General features: G+C 39.6%; 1 protein-coding gene across 3 annotated transcripts in view; it reads left to right on the top strand.

Annotated features, from left to right (window-relative positions):
- The window catches only part of CFDP1 (craniofacial development protein 1), a 124721-nt gene that overhangs the window by 55874 nt on the left and 43986 nt on the right, over window positions 1-24861 (top strand). Inside the window, exon 6 of one of the 3 annotated variants that reach the window (XM_057314250.1) lies at window positions 13432-13605. The exons of the other annotated variants lie outside the window; for them this stretch is intronic. Coding sequence (XP_057170233.1) covers window positions 13432-13573 — 142 coding nt within the window. The 3' untranslated portion in view covers window positions 13574-13605. Of the gene's footprint in view, window positions 1-13431; window positions 13606-24861 lie in introns of those variants that run through there. 3 annotated transcript variants of the gene reach the window in all.

Here is a 24861-nt window from a genome sequence, read left to right as displayed (position 1 = left end):
TATGTCTTTTTATCTATAAAGACTTCATTTTGTATCTCTAAAAAGGAAGTATTCTTGGGGTGCCTGGGTGGCGCAGTCGTTGAGCGTCTGCCTTCGGCTCAGGGCGTGATCCCGGCGGGGTCACGCCCCACATCAGGCTCCTCCGCTAGGAGCCTGCTTCTTCCTCTCCTACTCGCCCTGCTTGTGTTCCCTTTCTCGCTGGCTGTCTCTGTCAAATAAATAAATAAGATATTAAAAAAAAAAAGTATTCTTTTAGACATAATTACCATTATTACATCTGAAAATTAAAACCAGTTCCTTGACATCTTCGAGTATTCATTTAGTGTTCATATTTCCTTAGTTGTGTCATAAGGGTTCTATTTTTAACAGCTGATTTGCTCTAATCAGGGTGCAAACAGGTCCACATATTAAATTTAACTGATGAGTCTTCGAAGTCTCATTTGACCTCCTCTACCCTCCCCCTGTTTCCTAGCAATTTTTTCTGTTTTTTTTAAACAGCTTTTTTTATTGTACCATAAAATTCACTCAGTGTAAGTATACAGTTTAATGATTTTTTAAAAGACTTATTTATTTTAGAGAGAGAGCAAGCCAGCATGGGGGAGGGGGTGGAGCAGAGGGAGATAGAAACCCAGGCAGACTCCACACACTGAGTGCAGAGCCCAAAGTGGGGCTGGATCTCACAACCCTGAGATCACGACGTGAGCCGAAACCAAGAATTGGATGCTTTACTGTGCCACCCAGACACCCCTACAATGATTTTTAGTAAACTTTTAAAAATTGTAACCTTCATCGTGCATGATTCAGTATTAGGACAGGTTCATCTCCTGAAAAGCTCCCTCCTGCCCGTTTATAGTTGGTTCCTGCTCCAGCCTTAGTCCCAGGCAACACTGGTCAGCTCTCTGTCCCTGTAGATTTGCCTTTTCTAGAAATTTCCTGTACTAGAGTCAATTTTTCATGTCTTTAATGTAGTTTTTAATGTCTGCCTTCTTTTACTTAGTATGTTTTTGAGGTTCATCCATGGTATAGGATATAGCAGTAGTTCATTCTTTTTATAGCTAAATAACATTCTTTTATATGTATAAACATTTTGTTTTTCTTCATTTGGATCATTTTCACTTTTTGGCTATTAGGCTCCAGTTAACATTCGTGTTACAAGTCTTTGTGTGGACATGTGTTGTCATATCTCTTGGGTTGATACCGAGGAGTGTAATTGCTGGGTGGTATGCTCAGTCTGTTTAAAGAAGTTGCCAAGTTGTTCTCCCTTTGACTGCACTCTGCTACATCCCCGCGCCATGTCACAGGGACGGGCGAGTGCCTACAGGCGGCACGCTGTCACTTAGTTCTCACAGTTGGTTCCCTTCTTCTTCTTGTCTGGTATTGGTTGCTCTCTAGTCCTTCACGTAACTGTTTTTATGTTTTGTTCAGAGTTTTTAATTGTTATCTGTCTGTGGGAGGGTTAGTCCAGAAAAGCTGCTCCACCATTACTGTGTTATTCCATATAAAAATAGCTTCTTGGGGCGCCTGGGTGGCTCACTGGTTAAGCGTCTGCCTTCGGCTCAGGGCGTGATCCCAGCGTTCTGGGATCGAGCCCCACATCAGGCTCCTCCGCTATGAGCCTGCTTCTTCCTCTCCCACTCCCCTGCTTGTCTCTCTCTCTCTCACTGGCTACCTCTCTCACTGGCTGTCTCTGTGTCAAATAAATAAATAAAATCTTTAGTTAAAAAAAAAAAAAGCTTCTTTCTCTACTCTTCCACCACAGGTATGCATTTAACCTTGCCATTCAACATCAGATATCACATGTACTTTATAATTACTTTCTAGTTTGTAAGCTCTTTATGGGCTTAGAGTAACTCTGCAAATTAATACACCAGGTATTTAAAATGATGTGGAAAAACAATTAGCCTTTCACCATGGTGAAATTTGTGTAGTGTTGGGGGACAAATAACCAAAAATACATTACAGACACAGAGAAGTAATTGGTTGCCTTTTCAACACCTGACCGCTTAAAACACACTCAAGACATCCACTGGAATGATGCAAAAGATGACCAGTGTTTTCGAGGGTTAAAAATGAACGACTGACAAGCATTTATAAATGTTTACATGAATGGTTCTCAAGCTATTTGGTTTAGGACTTTTCTACGTTCATACAGATAATTGAGGACCTCAAAGAGCTTTTGGTATCTATTGGAATTTACTGTATTAGAAATTAAAACTAAGAAATTGAAAATACTTACTGCAAATAGTAATAATAAATTCATCACATATTAGTATAAATGGCATTTTGTGAAATATAAATATATTTTCCAAAACAAAAAGGAATTCACTGAGAAGGGTGGCATTGTTTTACATTTTTACAAATTTCTTTAATATGTCTTAATAGAAGATAGCCACATTTTCATACCTGCTTCATACGTTCCATTAGCTGTCAGTGCTGATACCATTGCCTATCATGTAACCTCTGGACAACTCCAGTGGATGCTGTGAAAGAATGCAAGAGAAAAAGGCAAGTAATATCTTAGTGATGCCATGAAATTACTTCTAACCCTTTCAACTGCCTGTAAAATCACAGGCATCCCTGGGCCACATTTTGGGACCTGCAGTTTTAGTGCATCTCCAGAAAGATACTCAAGTGAGTAAGAACAGTATTTGTCTCAGGGAAGGGGGAATTTGGTAGCTGGAAGACAGAGGAGAGCAGGGAGCTTATTTTCAAATACCTTTTGGAATTTGTCTTGTACATTATTTACCGTTTTTAAAGGTGAATTATTAAGTAATGCTCATATGTTCCTTCTGGCAGGAAGGTGCTTAAAGTAGTAGATTTTTAAAATTACCTTTAGGTACGTACAGTCAGAGGGGAGAAGAGCCTCAGGAGATAAGCTCTCCAGTCTGCTTGGTTGCAGCTGTCATCCTCTCTCAGAGCTCCTGTCGATTCTTCTGTGGCACTTAGGTCAACGTTCAATTCCAGGGATTGTCATGTATTTTTTATTTTTTCACCTCTGTTCTCCCCCATGAGACTGTTAGTTCCCTGAGGGCATTTGCATACCGTTCTCAGTCTAGCACTTGGTTCATAATAGCTTGTCAGGACATAGTCATTAAATCAATGAGTGAGAATCTTTGGGGAGCTCACATCAGTTCCCCATTTGTCCATGCTGAGCAGTTATGGGCAGTTGCCAGAAGACAGATATCCTGCCCAAACGCCATTTTTGCGTGGGTGAAAGGCTTCCTGCATTGGTTCCAGTTCCCCAGTTGCCTGAGATGAACAGTGAGTGTTAATAAGCAGTTTATAAGGCAAGGCATGTGTCAAAAGAGGGGGCCACAAAATAGTTCTTTTGTGTTCAGACTCTCATACATGAAGTCATCTTGCTATTTTAAAAGATTTCCTTCTCATTCTTTTGTTATCTTTCTCTAAATAAACTTTAAAAGGAAAAAAAAGACCCCATTTGGATTTGTACCAAACCTGACTCTAGTGCCAGGGTAGAGTATTACACCAAAATATTTTGTGCCCGGGGGTGTCTTAGTTGGTTAAGCGCCCAGCTCTTGATTTCAGCTCAGGTCTTGATCTCAGGGTCGTGAGTTCAAAACCCCACATTGTGCTAAGTAGGTGTGGAACCAACTTAAAAAACAGCAACATTTTGGGTCTGAATGAAGTTAGCCAAATGTTTCATCTGTTTCCTTGTGGTGGTTTGTTCGTTCAGTATTCTCAGCTCATTCACCGCTGGGTCATTAGGCAAAGAGGCAAACAGCTGGATCTTGGAGCCCGCGGTTTGCTTGTATGGATCCAAGACCCTTCCTGCTGCGAAGATGTGGCTGCCGTAGCAGCAGACGTGCGCGGCAGCTCGTCGCGGTCTGCCCTGGCCTCTGGCTCCAGGTAACAGCAGGGCTTAAAAAAAAGATTTCGTGTCTATTCTCTCTCTCTTTTTTTTTTTTTTTTTAAAGATTTTATTTATTTATTTGTCAGAGAGAGAGACATCCAGTGAGAGAGGGAACACAAGCAGAGGGAGTGGGAGAGGAAGAAGCAGGCTCCTAGCGGAGGAGCCTGATGTGGGGCTTGATCCCAGAATGCCAGGATCACGCCCTGAGCCGAAGGCAGACGCTTAACCAGTGAGCCACCCAGGCGCCCCTCGTGTCTATTCTCTTTAAGACAACCCTTGGAGCAGAAGGTTTATAGTCATTAGTAGGGCCCACAGTGAACTGCAGTTTCACAGTGAAGTAATTCTTTTCCTTCTTGTAAGCAGAACTGTAGTTTGTTTGTAAGTGTAGCAATGAAGAGCAGAGAGTACGCTTATGGAAGGTCCTGCAGCTCACAACGTGTGTTGTAGGTTGAGATCAGCTTCATTACTGGATCCCGTGGGTTTTTTTTATTAGCAGATTTATATACCAGAAAGGAATTACAGTGGTATAACAAACAAGTTAAATGTTAATAAATGTTAATGTTAAATAAGTTAATACATTAAAGAGTATAAAGTTAAAAAGTTGAGACTGTCTAGGAGAATCCAGCAGATAGGGTTGCCTTGTCTGGAAGGAAGACAAGAGTTTGACTCTTTAAAATAGCAGTGTGCTGTATTTTAATTTCTACTTTGCTGGTCTTACTACACAGTGTTGACATCAGCACTCCTAGAGCTGCACCCTGGCCCTGCCTCTCCACCAAACTAGGGTGCTGCCCCTTGGACTGTAGGCCAAACCATGGGTCTGCATGCAGATGTGGTTTCTGGTGTGAAGGACACTTTTGCCTTGAAGCCTGCAGGGACAACAGGACAAGCCAGTAGTGACCCAGGACTGTCCTGTGTGACTCTCCTCACCCAATCTATGTAGGTCATACACTGTAGGAACATGCGAGTCTTCAGTGCTAGTAAAAGCACCTCTGGGAAAGAAGAACTTCCTTGAATACTTTGGTTTTTCTGAGCTTTCTTCGTCTTACACAAATAACTTCCTGAAGGTATGGGAATTATTGGTCAAGACAGGCTCTTTGACTTGTTTTTCTTAGGCCACACTTCCAGCCCCTGCCGTAGCTACACACTGCAGAATAGGAGAAGGAAGAGAGCAAAGAAATAACAAAAGTTCTGAAAACAAATACAAGGAAACCAAGGGAACCGAAAAGGAAACAAGCATGAGAAATTCAGAAAGAAACCAGACAAGTAGAGAACGTGGCCGTGTGTTCAGTTATTTTCTATAGTATATTTATGGAGGGTACAGGTGCCTTGGCAGTTCTACTGTGTATTGTGAACGGTTTTTCATTCTATGAGCTTTTCATATCATTATTCCTTTCTAAGTTTTTTGTTATATCAGACCTAAGATTGTATTTTGAAATGAGAATTATAGTTCCTGCTGGACCTCTTGTCCCAAAGCAGCAAATTCTGTAACACTGATAGCCGTTATCATTCTAGGAGGCATTTATGGGGACTTGAATCTGTGACTTAAACCCACAATTTCATACAGAAGTTCCCATTGCTGTGGTTGGGTAGTGTTAATGTGTCCAGGGCCGTATTTATATGATGAGGACATAAACCCCAGGGCTTTGGAAGCCAGACTGCTTTGTTTACTTACCTCTGTGTCTGCAGCACTTAGAACAGTTTATGTTAAAAATAGGCACTCAATAAATAGTTGTTGAATTAACAAATGGTTGGTTATAGGAAGAAAATTGGGGAATGGGTGGTATGTTTGAAAGATAGCCAGAAATATATCTTAACATTCAAGAAGTTGTATGAATACTAGAGACCATGTAGACAACGAACTGCTATTTATTATTGCTTTTAAGAAAAGAAGTTTTATATACACCTTTTTTTTTAAAGATTTATTTATTTGAGAGAGAGAGATTGCGCATGAGTGGTGGGAGAGGCAAAGGGAGAGAGAGAATCCCAAGCATACTCCCCACTGAACGTGGAACCCACCAAAGGGCCCCAGTCTCACGACCCTGAGATCAAGACCTGAGCTGGAAATCAAGAGTCAGATGCCTAACTGACTGAGCCACCCAGGCACCCGCGTAGATACACCTTTTATCTTTTCTGTGGTTTGTTTAATATTTAATTTGTTTACTGAAAATTAATGTTTAAATATTAAACATTAATTAAAATTTAATGTGGCTTCTTTTAAACGCTAAGCAACTTAACATAAAATATACAACTTATTATTATCTGGCTTGGGGGTAAACTGGTGCTAATTTCCAATCATCTTGATTTTTTGCAGCTAATAGAAAAGTAGGAGGGAGGGGATTTTAATGTGCTGTAGAAAAGTTATTGTCATATCTGCTGTTTTTGTCTTTATCTTGTGCTCCCTTTTGGAGCAAGAGAGCTCCTATTTTCTTGCCATATACAGAAACCCATTTTAGACCCTCTGGACATCCCATTTGTGATGCTAAATTATTTTTACAAAATTTGTTTCAGTTAGCCATGGTTATTTTCTTTTTGATGCTGTAGCTGTCGCAGTCTGACTAATGGCTTTGTCTTTAAGCCGACCCCTTTGTCCTTCCCGTACAACTCAGACGGACTTAGGTATTCTTGCTTTCTGGCAGTGCTAGAAGGTGCCAGAATAGTCTTGATTGTTTTCTTGCCACAAGACCTGGAGTCACCTCCCATCCCAGGAGTCCTGATTCCTTTTAGTGGGGAATAATATTAGAGGTCAAATCTGGACTCAAGGGAGCTCATGAGTGTTGGTGACCAGCAAAAGTGCTTGAAAGCTGTTGCCATTAAACTAATTTTAGTGACAGCTTTGTTTTCCTGTTCATTACAAGATACTTCCCGTCTTACAAAAAATATATGTGTAAAGTGCATATAAGAGATACACACAGAACACACACCTTTACGCTCACTACCCAGCTTAACAAAGAGTCCGTTACTGAACTAAAGACTGTGACTCCGTGTTGCTTCCCCTTTCCATCCCGGAGAGGTGAGTAACCACCACCTTAATTTTTGTTTTTGTTATTCTCCTACTTTTCTTTATAGTTTTTAACACTTGTATGAGTGCCCCTAAACAGTCATTACTTAGTTTTCCGTGTCTTTAAACTTGAAATAAATTCTGTCTTATGATATGTGTATTATGTATCACTTTTTTCACTTAACATTATTTTGAGATCGTGTTGATGCAGTAGCTTTAGTTCATTCATATTCACTGCTTTATTATGTTCCATTTTATGAATATGCCACAATTCTTTTATTTTTTTTACATTGTTTCCGGGTTTTTGCTTTTGGAAAAACATTGTTGTAAACATTCCCATACATGTTTCTTTGTGTACACGCGTTAGAGCTTGCCCAGGTCACTGTTCTGGGAAGTGTTGTTAACCATGAGCACATATGAAGAAATCATTTTCATTATGACCCCAGTGCACATGTACACGCTACTGAAACAAAAATTTTACTAATGTGTAATAAGGGAAAATGCAGTACTTGCTTGTAGCAAGGTAAAAATATACCGTTCTATTCTGTTCTCTTTCATTAAAATAAAATACTGGTTGTGACCCACTAAATTGATTAGTGATCCATTGGGATACAAAAATCAGTTTGAAAAATTGCTCTAAGAATGAGTTTGCTGGGAACAGAATATGTTTAAATGTTAACCTAAGAAGGTTGTGGTGATTTGGGGGCACCTGGCTGGCTCAGTTGGTAGAGCATGCAACTCTTGATCTTTGAGTAAATGTTTGAGGCCCACGGTTGGTGGAGAGATTACTTAAAAATAAAATCTTCTAAAAAAAAAAAAAGAAGATTATGGCAATTTGTTTTTTATTTTATTTATTTATTATTTATTTATTTATTATTTATTTTATTTGTTTTAATTATCTATTACAAAAGTCATTTACTGTGCTTGGTTGAGATTTCTCCCCTCCTCCACACCCAGACTCTCCTGTACTTCCCCATCCTGAAACCTTCTGTAAAGGTTTGAAATGGCCTACAGCTTTGCATTGGTGGCAGAATTAAGTTGGTATCCATCATGGGGCCCCAACAGATAGAATTTTGTGTGTATAGACAGTGTGTGCTAAAGGTGAGTGACAGAGTGGAGATTATGAATTCCACACAACCAAAAGAATCGAAAGAAAAGCAACTAAATAAATGAAAGATCCTAAGAATATCCAGAAGAGATTGGGAGGATTCATGTTTTCCCTAGATACAAGATGATAGATCAAACCAATTTCATTTAAACGTTAATAGACAGGATAATCCAGTAGCCTTGAGGCCTTGGTGACACCTCGGTAACTGATAAGAATTACATGGACTCCACTTACACACAACCTAATTTGTTCATGTTACTGGTAGAGTTAGTAGGTGGGTATAATTCTACATGTGTAAATTGATCTTAAAAGAAAAATGGTTTATGCTTTCTTTATCTGCCAGTACCATAGAAATTTTTTCAGCTCTGTTTCCCCTCGGGCTTCTGTTATTCATCTAATGCCAGGATTTAGAATTTATCCCACTACTTTGGCTGCAAGGAACTTCATTCACTACCCAGCTGTCTGACTCAACTCCCAGTCAGGGGTTGAGACTGATTACGTGCATTATTCTCTTTGGAGACGCCTCTAGCTCTTCCCTGCCTTCCACCCCAAAGTCCCCAAGTCTGTGAAATGAAGCTGTGTATTTAGTTTCTGAAACAACGTCCTTCCAGAAGCCATCTTTTATCTGATGTGATAAGAAGTATGTGTGGGTAAATCACAAAACAGGTATTCCAAGCTCTTTTGGGAGATGAACGTTTGAAAAGGTAGAAAGTATACAAGATTTAGCCAACTAGAAACTAGTTGTCTCTCAGGAGATTGTTTTCAGTTTTCTTTGGAGAGTAGCCATTAGCAATGCAAATGTGAGGTTTGTTTGATAGCACAAGAAACAAAACATTGAAAACTTTAGATGGTACTTAAAAAACACTGGCGCTCAGGAAGTGGCTTTGGTCGGGTAGACAGCAAAGCACATCCCTTTTGGGCCAGAGGTGGTTATCCTTTTGTTCTGAATTCAAACCAGTTTTTTGTTTTTGTTTTTAAGTAGGCTCCATGCCCAGTGCGGGGCTTGAACTCAGGACCCTGAGATCAAGAGTCGCATGCTCCACTGACTGAGCCAGCCAAGTGCCTCCAAAACCAATTATTTTTAATGGTCCTGACTATGTCTCCAAATTTGCTTTGGGCTCTTACCCCTGGAGAAGGAGATAGGAAAATCAGATAGAAAATGAGCACTTGGTTAGTGCCTGGTGGGGGTGGCGATAGTCCGGGAAGCTGCTTATAGGCCACACAGGCACAGAGGCTTAGGAAAGATTGCCTTAATGGTTTGCCAAACCCAAGGAATAAGATTTTGGTGGTTTTGTTGTTGTCTTCTTTTTTTTTTTCTCTCTCTCTCTAAGAGTAAAAAGATCAGTGTACAAACTAACTGAAAATCAGAACTTAATCCACTTCACTTCATGTCAGCCTCTGCAGAGCTTTGCTATTTTGGAGCCAATGGTGTGAATTATTCTGTTGGTAAGAATCTGACCTTTTTTTCCCTGACTGCAGAAAAGTAGCTTGTGTGCACATGACCCTACATCAACTGTTCTCAAACTTTTTGTTATCAGGACCTCTTTGCAACTCTATAAAATTATTGAGTGGGTTATAACTATCATTTATAGCATAAGAAATTAAAACCGAGAACTTTTGTTGCTTTGTTTTGTTTTTAGTTAACAAAGATGTAATTACTGCGAGGTAGAATCTAGAAACTAAACAGAATCTTTCACTTAAACTGCAACAAGAAAAGAGTCAAAACAGATGAGGTAGGGTCTAAAACTGAGAGCAGTTTATAATATTTATTAATTCATTTTGAAATAATAATAATAAACCTATTACATGTTAACATAATATAAATAACTATATTTTCCCCAGAAAAATTAGTGAGGAGAGTAAGACCGTAGTCCCATTTATCCATGGGGGTTACATTCCAAGACACCCAGCGGTACCTGAAACCCCAGATAATAGTACCAAACCCTCTACATACTGTGTTTTTTCCTGTACATGTATACCTTCGATAAAGTTTAGTTTATAAATGAGGCACAGTAAGAGATTAACAACAGTAACTAGTAATAGAACAATTATAACAATATACCGTAATGAAAGTTATGTGAATGTGGTTTCTCTCCCAGAATATTTTATTGTACTGTTCCTCCCCTCTTCTTGTGATGATGTGAGATGATAAAATGCCTATGTGATGAGAGGAGGTGAGCGGAATGATGTAGGCGTTGTGATGTAGTGTCAGGCTGCTATTGACCTCGCTGTGGGGCAGGAGGAGGGTAATCTGCTGTTGGACTGTGATTGGCTGCGGGTAACTGAAACCATGGAAAGCAAAACTGGTTCAGAGGGGCTGCCATATTGTGATTTTATCTTTTTAGTGTCAAGCTTAAGATAGATGGATCTCTGATCTGCTTCTCTATTCAGTCTATTTTGATACGTTCTTTTGGTTGAATTATATGAAAAAAATCTAGCCTTATACAGGTATATAGTTGGAAAGGAAGGAATATTCTTTTTTTTTTTTTTAAGATTTTATTTATTCGACAGAGATAGAGACAGCCAGCGAGAGAGGGAACACAAGCAGGGGGAGTGGGAGAGGAAGAAGCAGGCTCATAGCGGAGGAGCCTGATGTGGGGCTCGATCCCATAACACCGGGATCACGCCCTGAGCCGAAGGCAGACGCTTAACCGCTGTGCCACCCAGGCGCCCTGGAAGGAATATTCTAATAGTTGTTTAGATAATTTTGGACATCACTCTGTGATACTACACCAAAATATGAATGGTAGTAGTAGTAGTAGTTTTTTTTTTTTTTTTAAGATTACTTTTTTTGTTTGAGAGAGCACGTGTGGGTGGTGGGGTAGGGCAGAGAATCTCAAGCCTACCCCACACTGAGTGTGGAGCCCAGTGCAGGGCTTGATCTCACAATCCTGAGATCACAACCTGAGCCAAAACCAAGAGTCAGGATGCTTAACCATCTGTGCCACCATGTGTTCCTATTGGTGGTAGTTTCTTAAAGTTTGGTTGCAAAATAGGATCTGGAACCACATCAATAAACTTTTGTACTATTACATCAAAATCTTTGGTTTCACTTTTACTTAGAATGCATTTTTTTTTTATCAGTATGAAGGATTTATAACACCGTGTATTAGTCATTTGGAAAATACTAGCTTCCTGGGTTATATGGATCTAATGTTGGCTAATTTCATTAACAAGCCACATTCATTAATATACTGCCAGTCTCATCAGGTCTTTAAGTACTGGGAAGCTGTCCAGCTCACAGTGGTAGATAGAAGTTTTCCAAAATTTGAAAGCTCAAAATTTATCATTGGCAGCAAATACTGTCGTTGTTCTCCTTGAAGTGACAGGCTTCGTTCATTTTTCAGAAATGAGAAAACGCGTGCCAAATACCTAAGTATCAATAACCGTAGTTTATCTGGAAAAAGCAGGTTATTTAGCTTGCAACTCAATCGCGCAAATGCTTTTCCTGGAGATTACCACACTAGGCAGAAGAGTGGCTTACTTCCCATTTTGTAAAACAGTATTAAAAAGATACCCATTTAGGAATTAAGATTTAATAAATTAACCCCATTTTTAATAAAATTGTATTTATTTAATTACAAATACAATTATATTTTAAATATGGTATATAAAATATTTATTTTACTTAATTTTTACTCTTTGGTCTTTTTTTATAAAAATAAAGTTATTTTAGGAGCGCCTGACTGGCTCATTTGGTAGAGCATGTGACTCTTGATCTCAGGGTCATGAGTTCAAGCCCCACATTGGGCATACAGCTTACTGTGAAAAAGAAAGAAGTTATTTTAGAATAATTTTTTTATTGAATAATCTGAATAGATTGTTATTTCAGAAAAGTCACTAAAATGATGTGGAGTTCCCATATACTTTTCACCCAGCTTCTCCTCAAGTTAACATTTTTTATAACCAAGGGACATTTGGCAAAATTAAGAGATAAACAGTGGGACAGAACCATTAACCAAACTCTAGACTTTATTTCAGTTTTCCTGCAAATGACCTTTTGCTGTTCCAGGATCCAATCCAGAATACCTCATTGCATTTAGGCCTCTAACTTTTATTAATTTATTTTTTAATATTTTATTTATTTATTTGGCAGAGAGAGATAGAGAACACAAGTGAGGGAGAGGGAGAAACAGGCTCTCTGCTGAGCAGGGAGCCCGATGCGGGACCCTGGGATCATGACCTGAGCCTAAGGCAGACGCTTAACCGAATGAGCGATACAGGCGCCCTAGGCAGCTAATTTTTTGCCCTACCATATTTAAGAACATAAATAAATTTTAGATTTATAGAAGAGTTGCAAAGATAAAACAGAGTGCCATGTACCCTTCACCCAGCTTCCCTTGATGTGAATGTCTTGCCTAACCACAGTGCATTTGTCCGAACTAAGAGACCTGTGAGGCCACCATGATTTTATATCCTCATGAGGACACCTCCCCTCGAGGTGTGTCATAGATTTTTCAGCATCTTCGTATCTGTGAGCTCTGCAGTCCAGCAGACCAGGGCTTTGCATCCCACCCAGCTGTGTCCTTCTGTGTGACCTTCCTCAGCCTCAGCTTCCTCCTCCCAGATGGGCAAATGCAGTGCTGGGGGCTGGTGCCCAGCAAACTGCTGCTTTGCTCTTAAGTGAGGTTGTCTTCCTTCCTCCCTCCCTCCTTCTCTCCCCTCTTCCTTTGCCTGGCAGTGAAGAATACTTTTGGCAAAGTGTTGTGTAGGGATATAGAGAAGAAAGAAAAAAGTCTCTGTCCTCAAAGGACTCAAATGCTAGTGGGAAAGGGAAATATCTACAGCTTACTTTAAAACAAGTCATTCTTAATTGTTGATCTGAAGCAGTCATCTCTAGCCCACATAAAGAGTCATTTGGGGACACCTGGGTGGCTCAGTTGGTTAGGGTCCAACTCTTGATTTCGGCTCAGAGTCCTGGGATTGAGTCCCACATCAGGATCCAGGTCCGGACTCTGTGCTCAGTGAGGAGTTTGCTTGAGGACTCCTGCTCTCCCTTGGCCCCTCCCTGCCACGTGCTCCCCGCATGCGTGCTCTCAAATAAGTGAATATAAAAAAAAAAAAAAAAGAATCTTGGGGCACCTTGGCGGCTCCATTGGTTGTGTCTGCCTTCAGCTCAGGTCATGATCCCAGGGTCTTAGGATCAAGGTCCGTGTCTCCTTCTCTCTCTTCTTCTGCCGCTCCCCTTCTTGTGCTCACTTGCTCATGCTCTCGCTCTCTCAAATAAATTAATAAAATCTAAAAAAAAAAAAAAAAGTCTTTTGACTAGAGGTGCGTGGCTGGCTAAGTCAGTAGAGCACACGAGTCTTGATCTCAGGGTTGTGAGTTCAAGCCCCACATTGGGTGTAAAGCTAACTTAAAAAAAGAATAATAAAAATAAAATAGAAAGCTCATTTAAAAAAAGAAGAAGAATCATTTGGCTTGTGTACATCCCTGTGTGCTCTTTCCTCACAGATCACCACAGTTCACTGCAGGGCTTCCACATGCTACTTCTCACAGAGGCACGGATCTTGAAGGCAGGTACTCCAGTATTTCTTCGTGGGCCAGTATCTTCTTTCCCACAACTCTGCTGGATATTCTGCTACCCTTTGAGTAGTGGCAGCAGTAATGGCTTGGCACTCTGTTCCTTCAACAAGTCTCAGGAGAGAATGATGGTAATAGTTATTTAATTTTACGGATAAACAGGTTTAGCTACATTTGTTAATTTGCTCAAAGTAATAAGAGACAGAATCCAGATTCACACCCAGGTTTGTGACTACAAACCTCAAAGCCCTTCCACTCTCTTATGATGCCCTTTCTTTCTTTCTTTCTTTCTTTCTTTCTTTCTTTCTTTCCTTTCTTTTTTTTTTTTTTTAAAGATTTTATTTATTTATTTGACAGAGACAGCCAGCGAGAGAGGGAACACAAGCAGGGGGAGTGGGAGAGGAAGAAGCAGGCTCATTGCAGAGGAGCCTGATGTGGGGCTCGATCCCAGAACGCCGGGATCACGCCCTGAGCCGAAGGCAGACGCTTAACCGCTGTGCCACCCAGGCGCCCCTCTTTCTTTCTTTCTTTCTTTCTTTCTTTCTTTCTTTCTTTCTTTCTTTCTTTCTTTCTTTCTTTTCTTTCTTTCCTTCCTTCCTTCCTTCCTTCCTTCCTTCCTTCCTTCCTTCCTTCCTTCCTTCTTTCAGAGAGAGAGAACCCTAAGCAAGCTTCACACCCAATGCAGCGCCTGATGCAGGACTCAATCTCAGGATCCTGAGATCATGACCTGAGCTGAAATCAAAAGTCAGATGTTTAGCCATCTGAGCCACCCAGGCGTTCCTTATGATACTTTTCCAAGGAAAAGGAAGCCAGGAAGCAAAAACATGGTTGCTAGATATCTGCCATTCCTGATATAAGTGGTAATTTTCCCTTTGGATATTTACCCCGTCAGTTTTCTAAATGAATGGCTTTCATGCTGTCTGGACTTTAAATATTCCTTGAGAAACAGGAATTACATAAAGGTTGTGATTCACATTTAACTTTTCTTGTATTTAAGTATACTCTCAGTGAAAACCACTTGGTTCATTAAAGCAAGCAAGTGTATTTTTCTGTTAACTTTTCCTTTATGTTGCAGCAAAAAAATCTTTTATAATATTGGTATCAGGTAAACAACTATTTCATTGGAGACATGATTGTATAGTTAAGATTCTTAGAATGGATGTTTATGGTAGTTTCTGTGGAAATTCTTCTTTTAAACACAAAAAGTAATTATAGCAGAGAACATAAGCATTCTGCTTCAATTACAGATAGTTTCTTCTGTTCCCAGAGAGGGGCATGGAACAGAGATTCAGTAAAATAATTAAAAGCTTTAAAATTGAAAAAAAGCAGTTAAAAAACTTTGATAAAGAATTTTTTAATTAATCTTCTCTATTATCATCGTCCATTTATTTTTTTCTTTCTTTGCCCACCAATAATTAAGCATTAGTGCCCAGTCTTATTTCATCTATACTTTTTTTTTTTTAAGATTTTATTTATTTATTTAACAGGGAGACAGCCAGCGTGAGAGAACACAAGCAGGGGAAGTGGGAGAGAAAGAAGCAGGCTCCCAGCAGAAGAGCCTGACGTGGGGCTTGATCCCAGAACTCTGGGATCACACCCTGAGCCGAAGGCAGATGCTTAACGACTGAGTCACTCAGGCGCCCCTATTTCATCTATACTTACACCTAACCCCACCATATTATTTTGAGGCAGATCCCAGAATACAATTTTACTCATAAATATTTTAATACGTATCTCCAAGAGAAAAATATTTACCTATAAATATTTTAGTATGTGTTTCTTCTTTATAATAAACATAATCAGAGTTACCATATCATGCCTGAAAAAAATTATTTTCATAATATTGCCAAATATACAGTCATTGTCTGATTTGTCTCACATTTGGTTATTTTTCTATAGTTTGTTTGAATCAGGATTCAATAAGGCCCAGGCTTGGCAGTTGGTTGATATATCTTAGTTCCTTTTAATCTTAAAATTTCCATTCCACCTCTTTTATTTTTACTTGAAATATATTTGATGGAGAAACGAGGTTGTTTGTCCTGTAGAGTCTCCACATCCTAGATTTTGCTGTTTACATCCCCATAATAGAATTTAACATGTTCCTTTGGCCTGTCCTTTTTCTGCAAGTTGGTATGTGTATCTAAAGGTTTGATTGCGTTCCAATTATATGTATAATTTTTATTTTCCTAACTACATCAGAGTGCTATATAGGGGCCGTAATTCCTAATTTTCTCTTTTTGTAATGTTAGTAGCTAGTGATCCTAGATCCATTTGTGGTTGCAAAATGGTGACAATCTTAGTCTTTTCAAGCGATGTAATAGATTACCAGAGACTGGGTGGTTTCTAAACAACAGAGATTTATTTCTCACAGTTCTGGATGCTAGAAAGCCCAGGATGAAGATTGATGTCTGGTGAGAACCTGCTTCTTGGTTCTTGGCCTGTCATTGTCCTTATATGGCAGAAGAGGCAAGGGAGTTTTCTAAGATTTCTTTTTTAAGCATACTAATCCCATTTATGAGGATTCCACCCTCATATCCTATACACCACCCAAAGGCCCTACTTCCAGATACTATCACATTGTGATTAGATTTCAACATGAATTTTGGGGAGACACGAGCATTCGGTCTGTAGCATTGACAGTCTAGTTCTGTCATTCCTTCCTCATTTAATAGCTGTAATACTTCCATAAGTATTTTCTTATGTCTGTTTGGTTCCCAGTTCATATAGGAAAGACAGGATAAATGCTTGATTCTTCATTTTAATTTAAATTTAAATTTTAATTTAATTTAAATTTTAATTTAAATGCTTTCAAAATGAATTGGTTCACTAACATGCTTCAGTAGTAGCCAATTAGTGTTTCTTATTATGAACTTACGAAGTTAAACATTTGATGCTGTTTCATTCCATTGCAGTCCTTATTATTAATTCCCAAATTGTTGTATTTGGTCAATAAGTACTTCTTCAGTAAGTTCATAAGTCCTTTTGATAGTGACCCTCGCTTCTATGCTATCTGGTATGACAGAGTATCCCAGGCCCATTTTTTACCTGTCCTGCGCCAGACCTGATATCCTCTCTCTAACATAGGAATCCTGGGGCCTTTTAGTAGGAACCATTATTTCAACACACTAGGAATGAAGAGTTGCTAGTTGCCACTGAGGAGGTCACTGTCACAAGGATTTTTCAGTACACAGAGCAAAGAATTTTGTTTTGATTTCCTTACTCTAAAGACAATACTGCTACTTCCAAATCAAATTTAGGACTCTTTTTCTTTTTATTCCGGTATAATTAATGTACAGTGTTATATTAGTTTCAGATGTACAGTATAGTGACTCAGCAATTCTGGAAAACAGTATGGTGGTTAAATTTAGGACTCTTGAGTTATCTTACACCTGAAGCTTCTACCTTCCTAAACTGAGATTAAACAAAAGGAATGATAGAATAGCACATAAATACCCATTTGCTTTATTTCACAATATACAATGAAAGTCTCAGAATGACAGTACCAACACTACCGTCACCAAGTGTGATTAGAATAAATGGCTTAAATTGGATTGTTTGTTTTTTAGTTCTTTTTGTCCTCAGGGTATATTTCACTAGAAATGTAGGGTCAAATGTTAAAGTCTCTTCTAATAGTTTTTCTTTTTATAGTAATGCCACCAGCTGGATACGCATTAGGTTCATTTGTTTTGTTTTTATTTTTTTAAGTGGGAGAGAGGCAGAAGGAGAGAGAATCCCAAGCAGACTCCACACCGAGCACAGAGCCCTCGTGGGGCTCAGTCTCACAACCTTGAGATCATGATCTGAGCCAAAACCAAGAGGCGGACTCTTAACTGACTGAACTACCTAGGCGCCCTCATTTGCTTTATTTTTTATTAAGGATTGCTTTTGTTTCTACTTAAATTTTATTTTGTACTTATGCAAAATTTATAAAAACATTTTCAAGTAAGTTTAGCTTCTTTCTGTGTTCCTTCTACCTATTCTCTCTATGTACCATAAGCGACCTTTTTTTAATGGTTTATCCTTCCATTAAAAAAAAAAAAGTTACATTTATCTCCCCGACTTAGACTTAACAATAGTATGCTATATATAGTTTTCTCTGCCTTGTTTTTTCTACCTAATAATATATTCTGGAGATCACTTGATAGTAATACTCAGAGATTCCTTATTCATTTCTTTTAACATGCAAACTATTTCATTGTGTAAGTGTACCAGAGTTTATTCAGTTAGCTTTCTTTGATAAACATTTGGGTTGTTTCTAGTCTTTCATTATTATAAAGAGTCCTGAAATGAATAATTTTATGCCTATGTGTTTTTGTGGTTTCTGGCCAGAATTTCAATGTGATTTAAAGCTATCCTTACTTAGGCTGTGTCCAATTAAATGTCTGCAATAATTTTAAATAACATGTAATTAAAAAGGGATTGCAATATATAATTATTCATTAGGGAAATGCAAATCAAGCCACAGTGAGGTACCACTTTACGCCTACTAGGAAGACTATAATCAAAAAGATGCTGGGACGCCTGGGTAGCTCAGTTGGTTAAGCGCCCAACTCTTGATCTCATCTCAGGTCTTGATCTCAGTGTTGTGGGTTCAGGCCCCCCTTGGGTTCCATGCTGGGCATGAAGCCTACTTAAAAAAAAAATTAAAAATAGGAAAATAAAAAGATGAAAATAGCAAGTGTTGATGAGGGCATAGAAAAATTGAAACCCTCATATATTGCTGGTTGGTTGTTAAATAGTGTCACTGCTTTAGAAAAGAATTTGGCAGTTCCTCAAATAATTAAATACAGATTTACCATATGACCCAAAAATTCTACTCCTAGGTATATACCTAAGAAAAATGAAACACATGTCCACACAAAATCTTTTACACAAGTGTTCATAAAAACATTATTCATAGTAGTCAAAAACTAAAAACAACCCGTGTGCCTGGGTGGCTCAGTGAGTTAAGCGTCTGTCTTCAGCTCAGGTCATGATCCCACGGTCCTGGGTTCGAGCCCCACATCGGGCTCCTTGCTCAGCGGGGAGCTTCTCCCTCTCTTTCTCCCTCTGCCTGCCGCTCCCCCTGCTTGTGCGCTCTCTGTCTCTCTCTCGCTATCTCTCTCTCTGTCTCAAATAAGTAAATAAAATCTTTAAAAAAACAAAAATCTAAAGCAACCCAATGTCTGTCAATTGAAGAACGGATAAACAAAATGTCCATTTATTCTGGAAGGTTTTCTAATACCAATAGCCATTTCTCTGATTCTCCAGACATCAACTGGGGGTTCAACAATTCAATTCTGATACTAACTACTTGGAGTTAGCATGTACCCACTAAGTCTACAAGGACTTAGTCCCATAAGACTGTTCCCCACTTCAGACACCAGTCACAAGTCCTGGGCCATCCATACGTTTGACCAATTATCTGTAAATTACAATCACAGTCCCCTCCTAAGATTTTATAATTGTCTAGTATGGCTAACAGAACTCAGGAAGGCACTTTATGTAAGTTTACTAGTTCATTATAAAGAATACAACCCCGGAACAGCCAGATGGAAGACAAGCATAGGTGTTGCAGAGGGTGCGTACCAAGCTTTCAGGCTATCTTCAGGTACACCACCCTCCCAGCACCTGGATGTGTTTACTAACCTAGAAGTGCATCACATCTCATTCTTCAGATTTTTTTTTAAAGATTTTATTTATTTATTTGAAAGAGCACAAGCAGGGGAAGAAGCAGAGGGAGAGGGAGAAGCAGACTCCTCATTGAACAGGGAGTCTGATGGAGGACTTGATCCCAGGACCCTGAGATCATGATGTGAGCTAAAGGCAGACGCTTAACTGACTGAGCCACCTAGGTGCCCTCAGTCTTAAGGTTTTTATAGAGCCTAATCTCAGCTCCCATTCCCCTTTCCTGAGGTCAATGGGTAGACTAAAAGTTTCAACACTGTAATTTTTGGTCTTTCTGGGGCCCGCCTCCATCCTGAGGCTCTATCTAGGGGCTCCACCTTAAGTCACCTCATTAGCATTAAACTCCCTGTGTGATCAGAAGGGGCTCTTAGTATGAAGAACAAAAGACATTCCTATGCGCAGGAAATTCTGAGGGTTTTAAGAGCTCGGTCCCAGGAACTGAGGACAAAGACCAAATATATTTCTCATTATACCACATCCATATACTAGAAGTGTAGAATATTATTCAGTTGTTAAAAAAAAAAAAAAGGAAAGAAGTACACTCAGCATGCTAGGAATAAAAGAGAACTTCCTCAAACTGATTAAGGTCAGTTTGTGAAAAATCAGCTCACAGCTAGCATCTTACTAAATCATGAAACACTAGATGCTTTCCCAAGATAGGAACAAGGCAAGGATGTCCCCTCATGCCTTTGTCTTCAGCACTGTGCTAGAGGTTTTGGTCACAGCAATTACACAAGTAATTTCCAAATTGGAAAGGGAGAAGTTAAACTATATTCACAGATGACATGATCTTACATATAGAAATGTCTAAGCGATCCTCCTAAAAACTATGAGAATTAATAAACAAGTTCAGTAAGGGGGGATACAAGATCATTATGATGTGGAATGTTGGGGTCCGGCAGCAAATGGTCAAGAAAGAATTCTTGAGAAGTTTTCAGTTAAAAAAAAAAAAAAGGTGGTTTTATTAAAGCACAGGGACAGGACCTGTGGGCAGAAAGAGCTGTGCTGGGATTGTGAGGAATGACTGACTGATTATATACTTTTAGGTTGTGAGGGAATTAGAGAGTCTCTATGGAATTTGGAAGTCTCTATGGAATTAAGTCTCTATGGAATTTGGAAGCAAGGCTTTCAGGACCTTAGTAGCTGTTGTTAAGGTTGGTCCATGAGGGGCGCCTGGGTGGCTCAGTCGTTAAGCGTCTGGTTTCGGCTCAGGTCACGATCCCAGGGTGGGGATCCAGCCCTATGTCAGGCTCTCTGCTCAGTGGGAAGCCTGCTTCTCCCTCTCCCTCTGCTTGTGTTCCTTCTCTCGCTGTGTCTCTCTCTGTCAAATAAATCAAATCTTTAAAAAAAAAAAAGTGGTTCATGAGACCTTTCAGATGGATATCACTGGGCCATATGTTTGAAGGATGATTGCTAACATATATCTTGGGGTGGAGGGAAGAGATAAAGGAAATTTCCAAAGGGATTTTTAGATGTTAAAGAAGAGTTAACAGGATCCTGGAGGTCGGGCTAATGTCAAGCTAAGGTTGCTCTTCGCCTCTAACAAAGTATTAACATTGAGGCAGTTAAGCTTTTGGAGGAAGGTCACCCTGCCTGTCTCAGAACTTGTCAGTGGGCTGGAAGTTGTAAGGAGATTTAATTTTTTTCTACATTTCTTTTGCCTTTTTTCTCCACATCAATTGTGCAAAAATCAATTATGTTTTGATAAACTAGTCATGAACAATCCAAAGATGATGTTAAGATAATTCTGCTTCAAAAACATTAAGAATAATATACTTGGGAATAAATTTAATAGAAGATCTTTAACACTTTTACATTGAAATCTCTAAAATACTGCAAAAGATGTTAGAAATCTAAATAAATGGAAAGACATCTATGTTCATGGGTTGGAAGACTTAATATGGTTAAATGTCAGTACTCCCAAAATTGATGTACAGATTCAGTGCAGTACCTATCAGAATCCCAGGTGGCTTCTTTGTAGAAATTGATAAGCTAATTCTAACATCATATGGAGGGCCTCCTGGCTGGCTCAGTTGGAAATATGTGAGTGTTGATCTCAGGGTTGTGAGTTTGAGCCCCACGTTGGGTATAGAGATTACATACTTACATACTTCAAAAATAAAATCAAGGGCGCCTGGGTGGCTTGGTCATTTAAGCATCTGCGTTCGGCTCAGGTCATGATCCCAGGGTCCTGGGATTGGGTCCTTGCTCAGTGGGGAGCCTGCTTCTCCTTCTGCCTGCCCCCCCTCCTGCTTGTGCGTGCTCTCTCTCTCTGTGACAAATAAATAAAATCTTAAAATAAAATCATATGGAAACTTAAGGAACTCAGAATAGCCAAAACAGTTTTGAAAAAGAAGAACAAAGTTGGAGGAGTCCCATTTCCGGAGTTACTACAAAGCTTGCTGTAGAACTTACTGCAGAGCTACAATAATGAAGACAGTGTGGTGCGGCGGCGAAAACACACACAGAGCAGTGGAGTGGAGAGTTCAGAGATACGGTAGTCCCTTGTATTCGTGGTTTCGTTTTCCAGGCTTTCAGTTACCTGTGGTCAGTCATGGTCCGGAAGTAGATGATCCTCCTGATGGATGGTCAGAAGGTCAGTGGTAGTGTAACGCCGAGTCACAGTGCTTATATCGTTCACCTCACTTCCTCCCATCACGTAGGCATTTTATCATCTCACATCATTACAAGAAGAGTAAATACAGGACAATAAGATATTTTGAGATAGAGACACCATACTTATATGACTATTATTAGTTATTGTTATCTCTTAACTGTGCCTAATTTATAAATTAAACTTTATCATAGGTATACAGGTATAGGCAAAAATATAATATATATAGGGTTCTGTACTATCCTTGGTTTCAGGCACCCTCAGTGCATAAGGGGGGGCTACTGTACACCCTCACATCTATGGTCAGTTGATTTTTTCTAATTTTTTTTTAAAAGATGATTTATTTGAGAGAGAGAACACGAGTGGGGGTTGGAACAAAGGAAGGAGAGAGAATCTCAGGCAGACTCCCTGCCGAGCATGGAGCCTGAGGCAGGGCTCTGTCTCACAACCCTGAGATCATAACGTGAGCCGAAACCAAGAATCTGATGCTCAACCAACTGAGCCACCCAGGTGCCCCTACGGTCAGTTAATTTTTTTTTTTAAGATTTTATTTATTTATTTGACAGAAAGAGCATAAGTAGGGGGAGCAGCAGGCGGAGGGAGAGGGAGAAACAGCCTCCCCACTGAGCAGAGAGCCTGGCGTGGGGCTCAATCCCAGGACCCTGGGATCATGACCTGAGCTGAAAGCAGACGCTTAACCAACTAAGCCACCCAGGTACCCCTGGTCAGTTATTTTTTGACCATGATGCCAAGACAATTAAATGGAGTTGGTATGGTGTAGTCCTTTCAACAGACAGTACTGGGACAAGTGGGTATCTCTTGTCCACACAAACAATGTTCATAGTAGCATTATTCATAATAGCCAAAGGGTGGAAACAATCAGATGTCTGTCAGCTGGTAAATGGATAAATAAAATGTATAAAATCCATATGATGGAATATTATTTGGCCACAAAAAATGAGGTACGGATTTCATACTACAACATAGATAAACCTCGGAAACCTTATGCTAAGTAAAAGAAGCCAGAAGACCACAGATATTATGATTCCATTTATATGAAATATCCATAGTAAGCAAATCCATATGGAGAAAGTAGATTAATAATTGTCAGGGGCTGAGAAGGTAAGGAACAGGGGCGGCTGGCTGGTCATAGGGTTTTTTTGGCAAGAGGAAGGCGAATGGAAATGTTCTAGTGATGGATATACAAGTTCGTGACTATACTAATAACCACTGAAATGCGCAGTTTGAAATAGAGTCCGGGGCGCCTGGGCGGCGCAGTCGTTAAGTGTCTGCCTTCGGCTCAGGGCGTGATCCCAGCGTTCTGGGATCGAGCCCCACATCAGGCTCCTCTGCTAGGAGCCTGCTTCTTCCTCTCCCACTCCCCTCCTGTGTTCCCTCTCTCGCTGGCTGTCTCTGTCAAATAAATAAATAAAATCTTAAAAAAAATAAATAAAATAAAATAAAATAAGAGTCCATTTTATGACGCACAGATATGTCTCTATCGAAAAAAGAGCTTGCAATAAATTACTACCTCATTAGTTTGGTTTAACGGAAAGCAAAAAGAAAAAAACAACTTGCACTTTACTGGGGTTTTCCAGTTTTTCATGTTAAATCAACATTTCTTTCCCATTGAAGACAAGACAATGACCATCAATGCAGAAGCCAAGAAATTTTAGGCTTTGGGCTTAAATTTATTCATTTTTGTTCTTACTTTTTAATTTATTTTGAAATAATTTTGGATTTACTGAAGAGTTGTAAAGATAGTACAAAGAGTTCCCGTGAGCGCTTCATCCATCTTCCTCTAATGTTAAAACGTCTTACATAACCCTGGTACGTTTATCAAAACTAAGAAATTAATATTGCTGCAATGCTGCTAACTAAACTGCAGACTTTATATTTACATTTCACCAGTTTTCTTACTAATGTCCTTTTTGTGTTCAGGATCCAAACTCGGATTCTACCTTGCAGTTAGTTGTCAAGTCGCCATAGTCGCCTCTAATCTGACCGTTTCTCAGTCTTGATATTTCATGACTTTGATACTTTTGATGAGTACTTGTCAGGAGCTTTATAAATGTCCCTCCGTTTGAGTTTGCTTCGTGATATCTCGTGATAAGACTGGTTTTGGATGTTTGTGAAGACTGCCGGAGAGCTGTCATGTTCTTTAGATTGCACACGAGACCGACATCATTAGTGGTGATGTTAACCTTGATTATTTGTTTAAGGTGGAGTCTGCCAGGTTTCTCCACCATAAAGTTACTGTTTTTCCACCATAAAGTTACTGTTTTTCCCTTTAAATTGAAAATTTTTATTGCTGTTTTTCCATTTTTTCAGGGTACTTTAGGTCAGTGTTTTCTTGATATTAATAAAGGAACACAGGGCGGCTGGGTGGCTCAGTCGGTTAAGTGTCTGCCTTCAGCTCTGGTCGAGATCCCAGGGTCCTGGGATTGAGCTCCCTATGGGGCTCCTTGCTCAGCGGGGAGTCTGCTTCTCCCTCTCCCTCCGCCTGCCGCTCCCCCTGCTTGTGCTCACTCTGTCAAATAAATAAAGTCTTTAAAAAAAAAAAAAAGGAACACTGACTCTAGTTACTGAGCTTGAGCTCCCAGAGTGTGTTGTGGCATCGAGTACTTGCGTACTTGCTATTTTGTGGGGAGAGGCTAGATGAGAACGTCTGCATTTTCCCAAGGAAAGCGCAATCACTTTTCAGGGGCAGGGCAGGGAAGTCCTGCCGATTGACTGGATATCCAAATCTTTGTTAAGCAGCAAAATACTACCTCAGAGGAGACGAATGGAGCATGGTTATTTCCAGAGTTTGGATGGCATTCTAATCTTTTTTGCAGGGGGTGTTGACTTTTGGTTTTTTTCCTGAGTAGAAGTTTTTAGAGCTATTTTGGAAAATCAAAGTATGCCTGGTGTAGAATATCTAGAAATGTAGTAGTTTATTCTTGCTTCTTTCACTCTCCCTGTCCTTCCGGTACTATGTGCAATAGAGCAGTTACTCCCAAAGAACTTTGGCAAATTAACATTCCTGGTCCTTGGGCTATTTCATTTACATTTCACCAGAAGCTTTTATGTGGGAATCT

The sequence above is a fragment of the Ursus arctos genome, unplaced genomic scaffold (genome assembly GCF_023065955.2).
Source record: "Ursus arctos isolate Adak ecotype North America unplaced genomic scaffold, UrsArc2.0 scaffold_19, whole genome shotgun sequence".
Lineage (NCBI taxonomy): Eukaryota > Metazoa > Chordata > Mammalia > Carnivora > Ursidae > Ursus > Ursus arctos.
The sequence above is the reverse complement of the archived record's forward strand: the minus strand, read 5'-3'. Positions and strand labels throughout refer to the sequence as shown.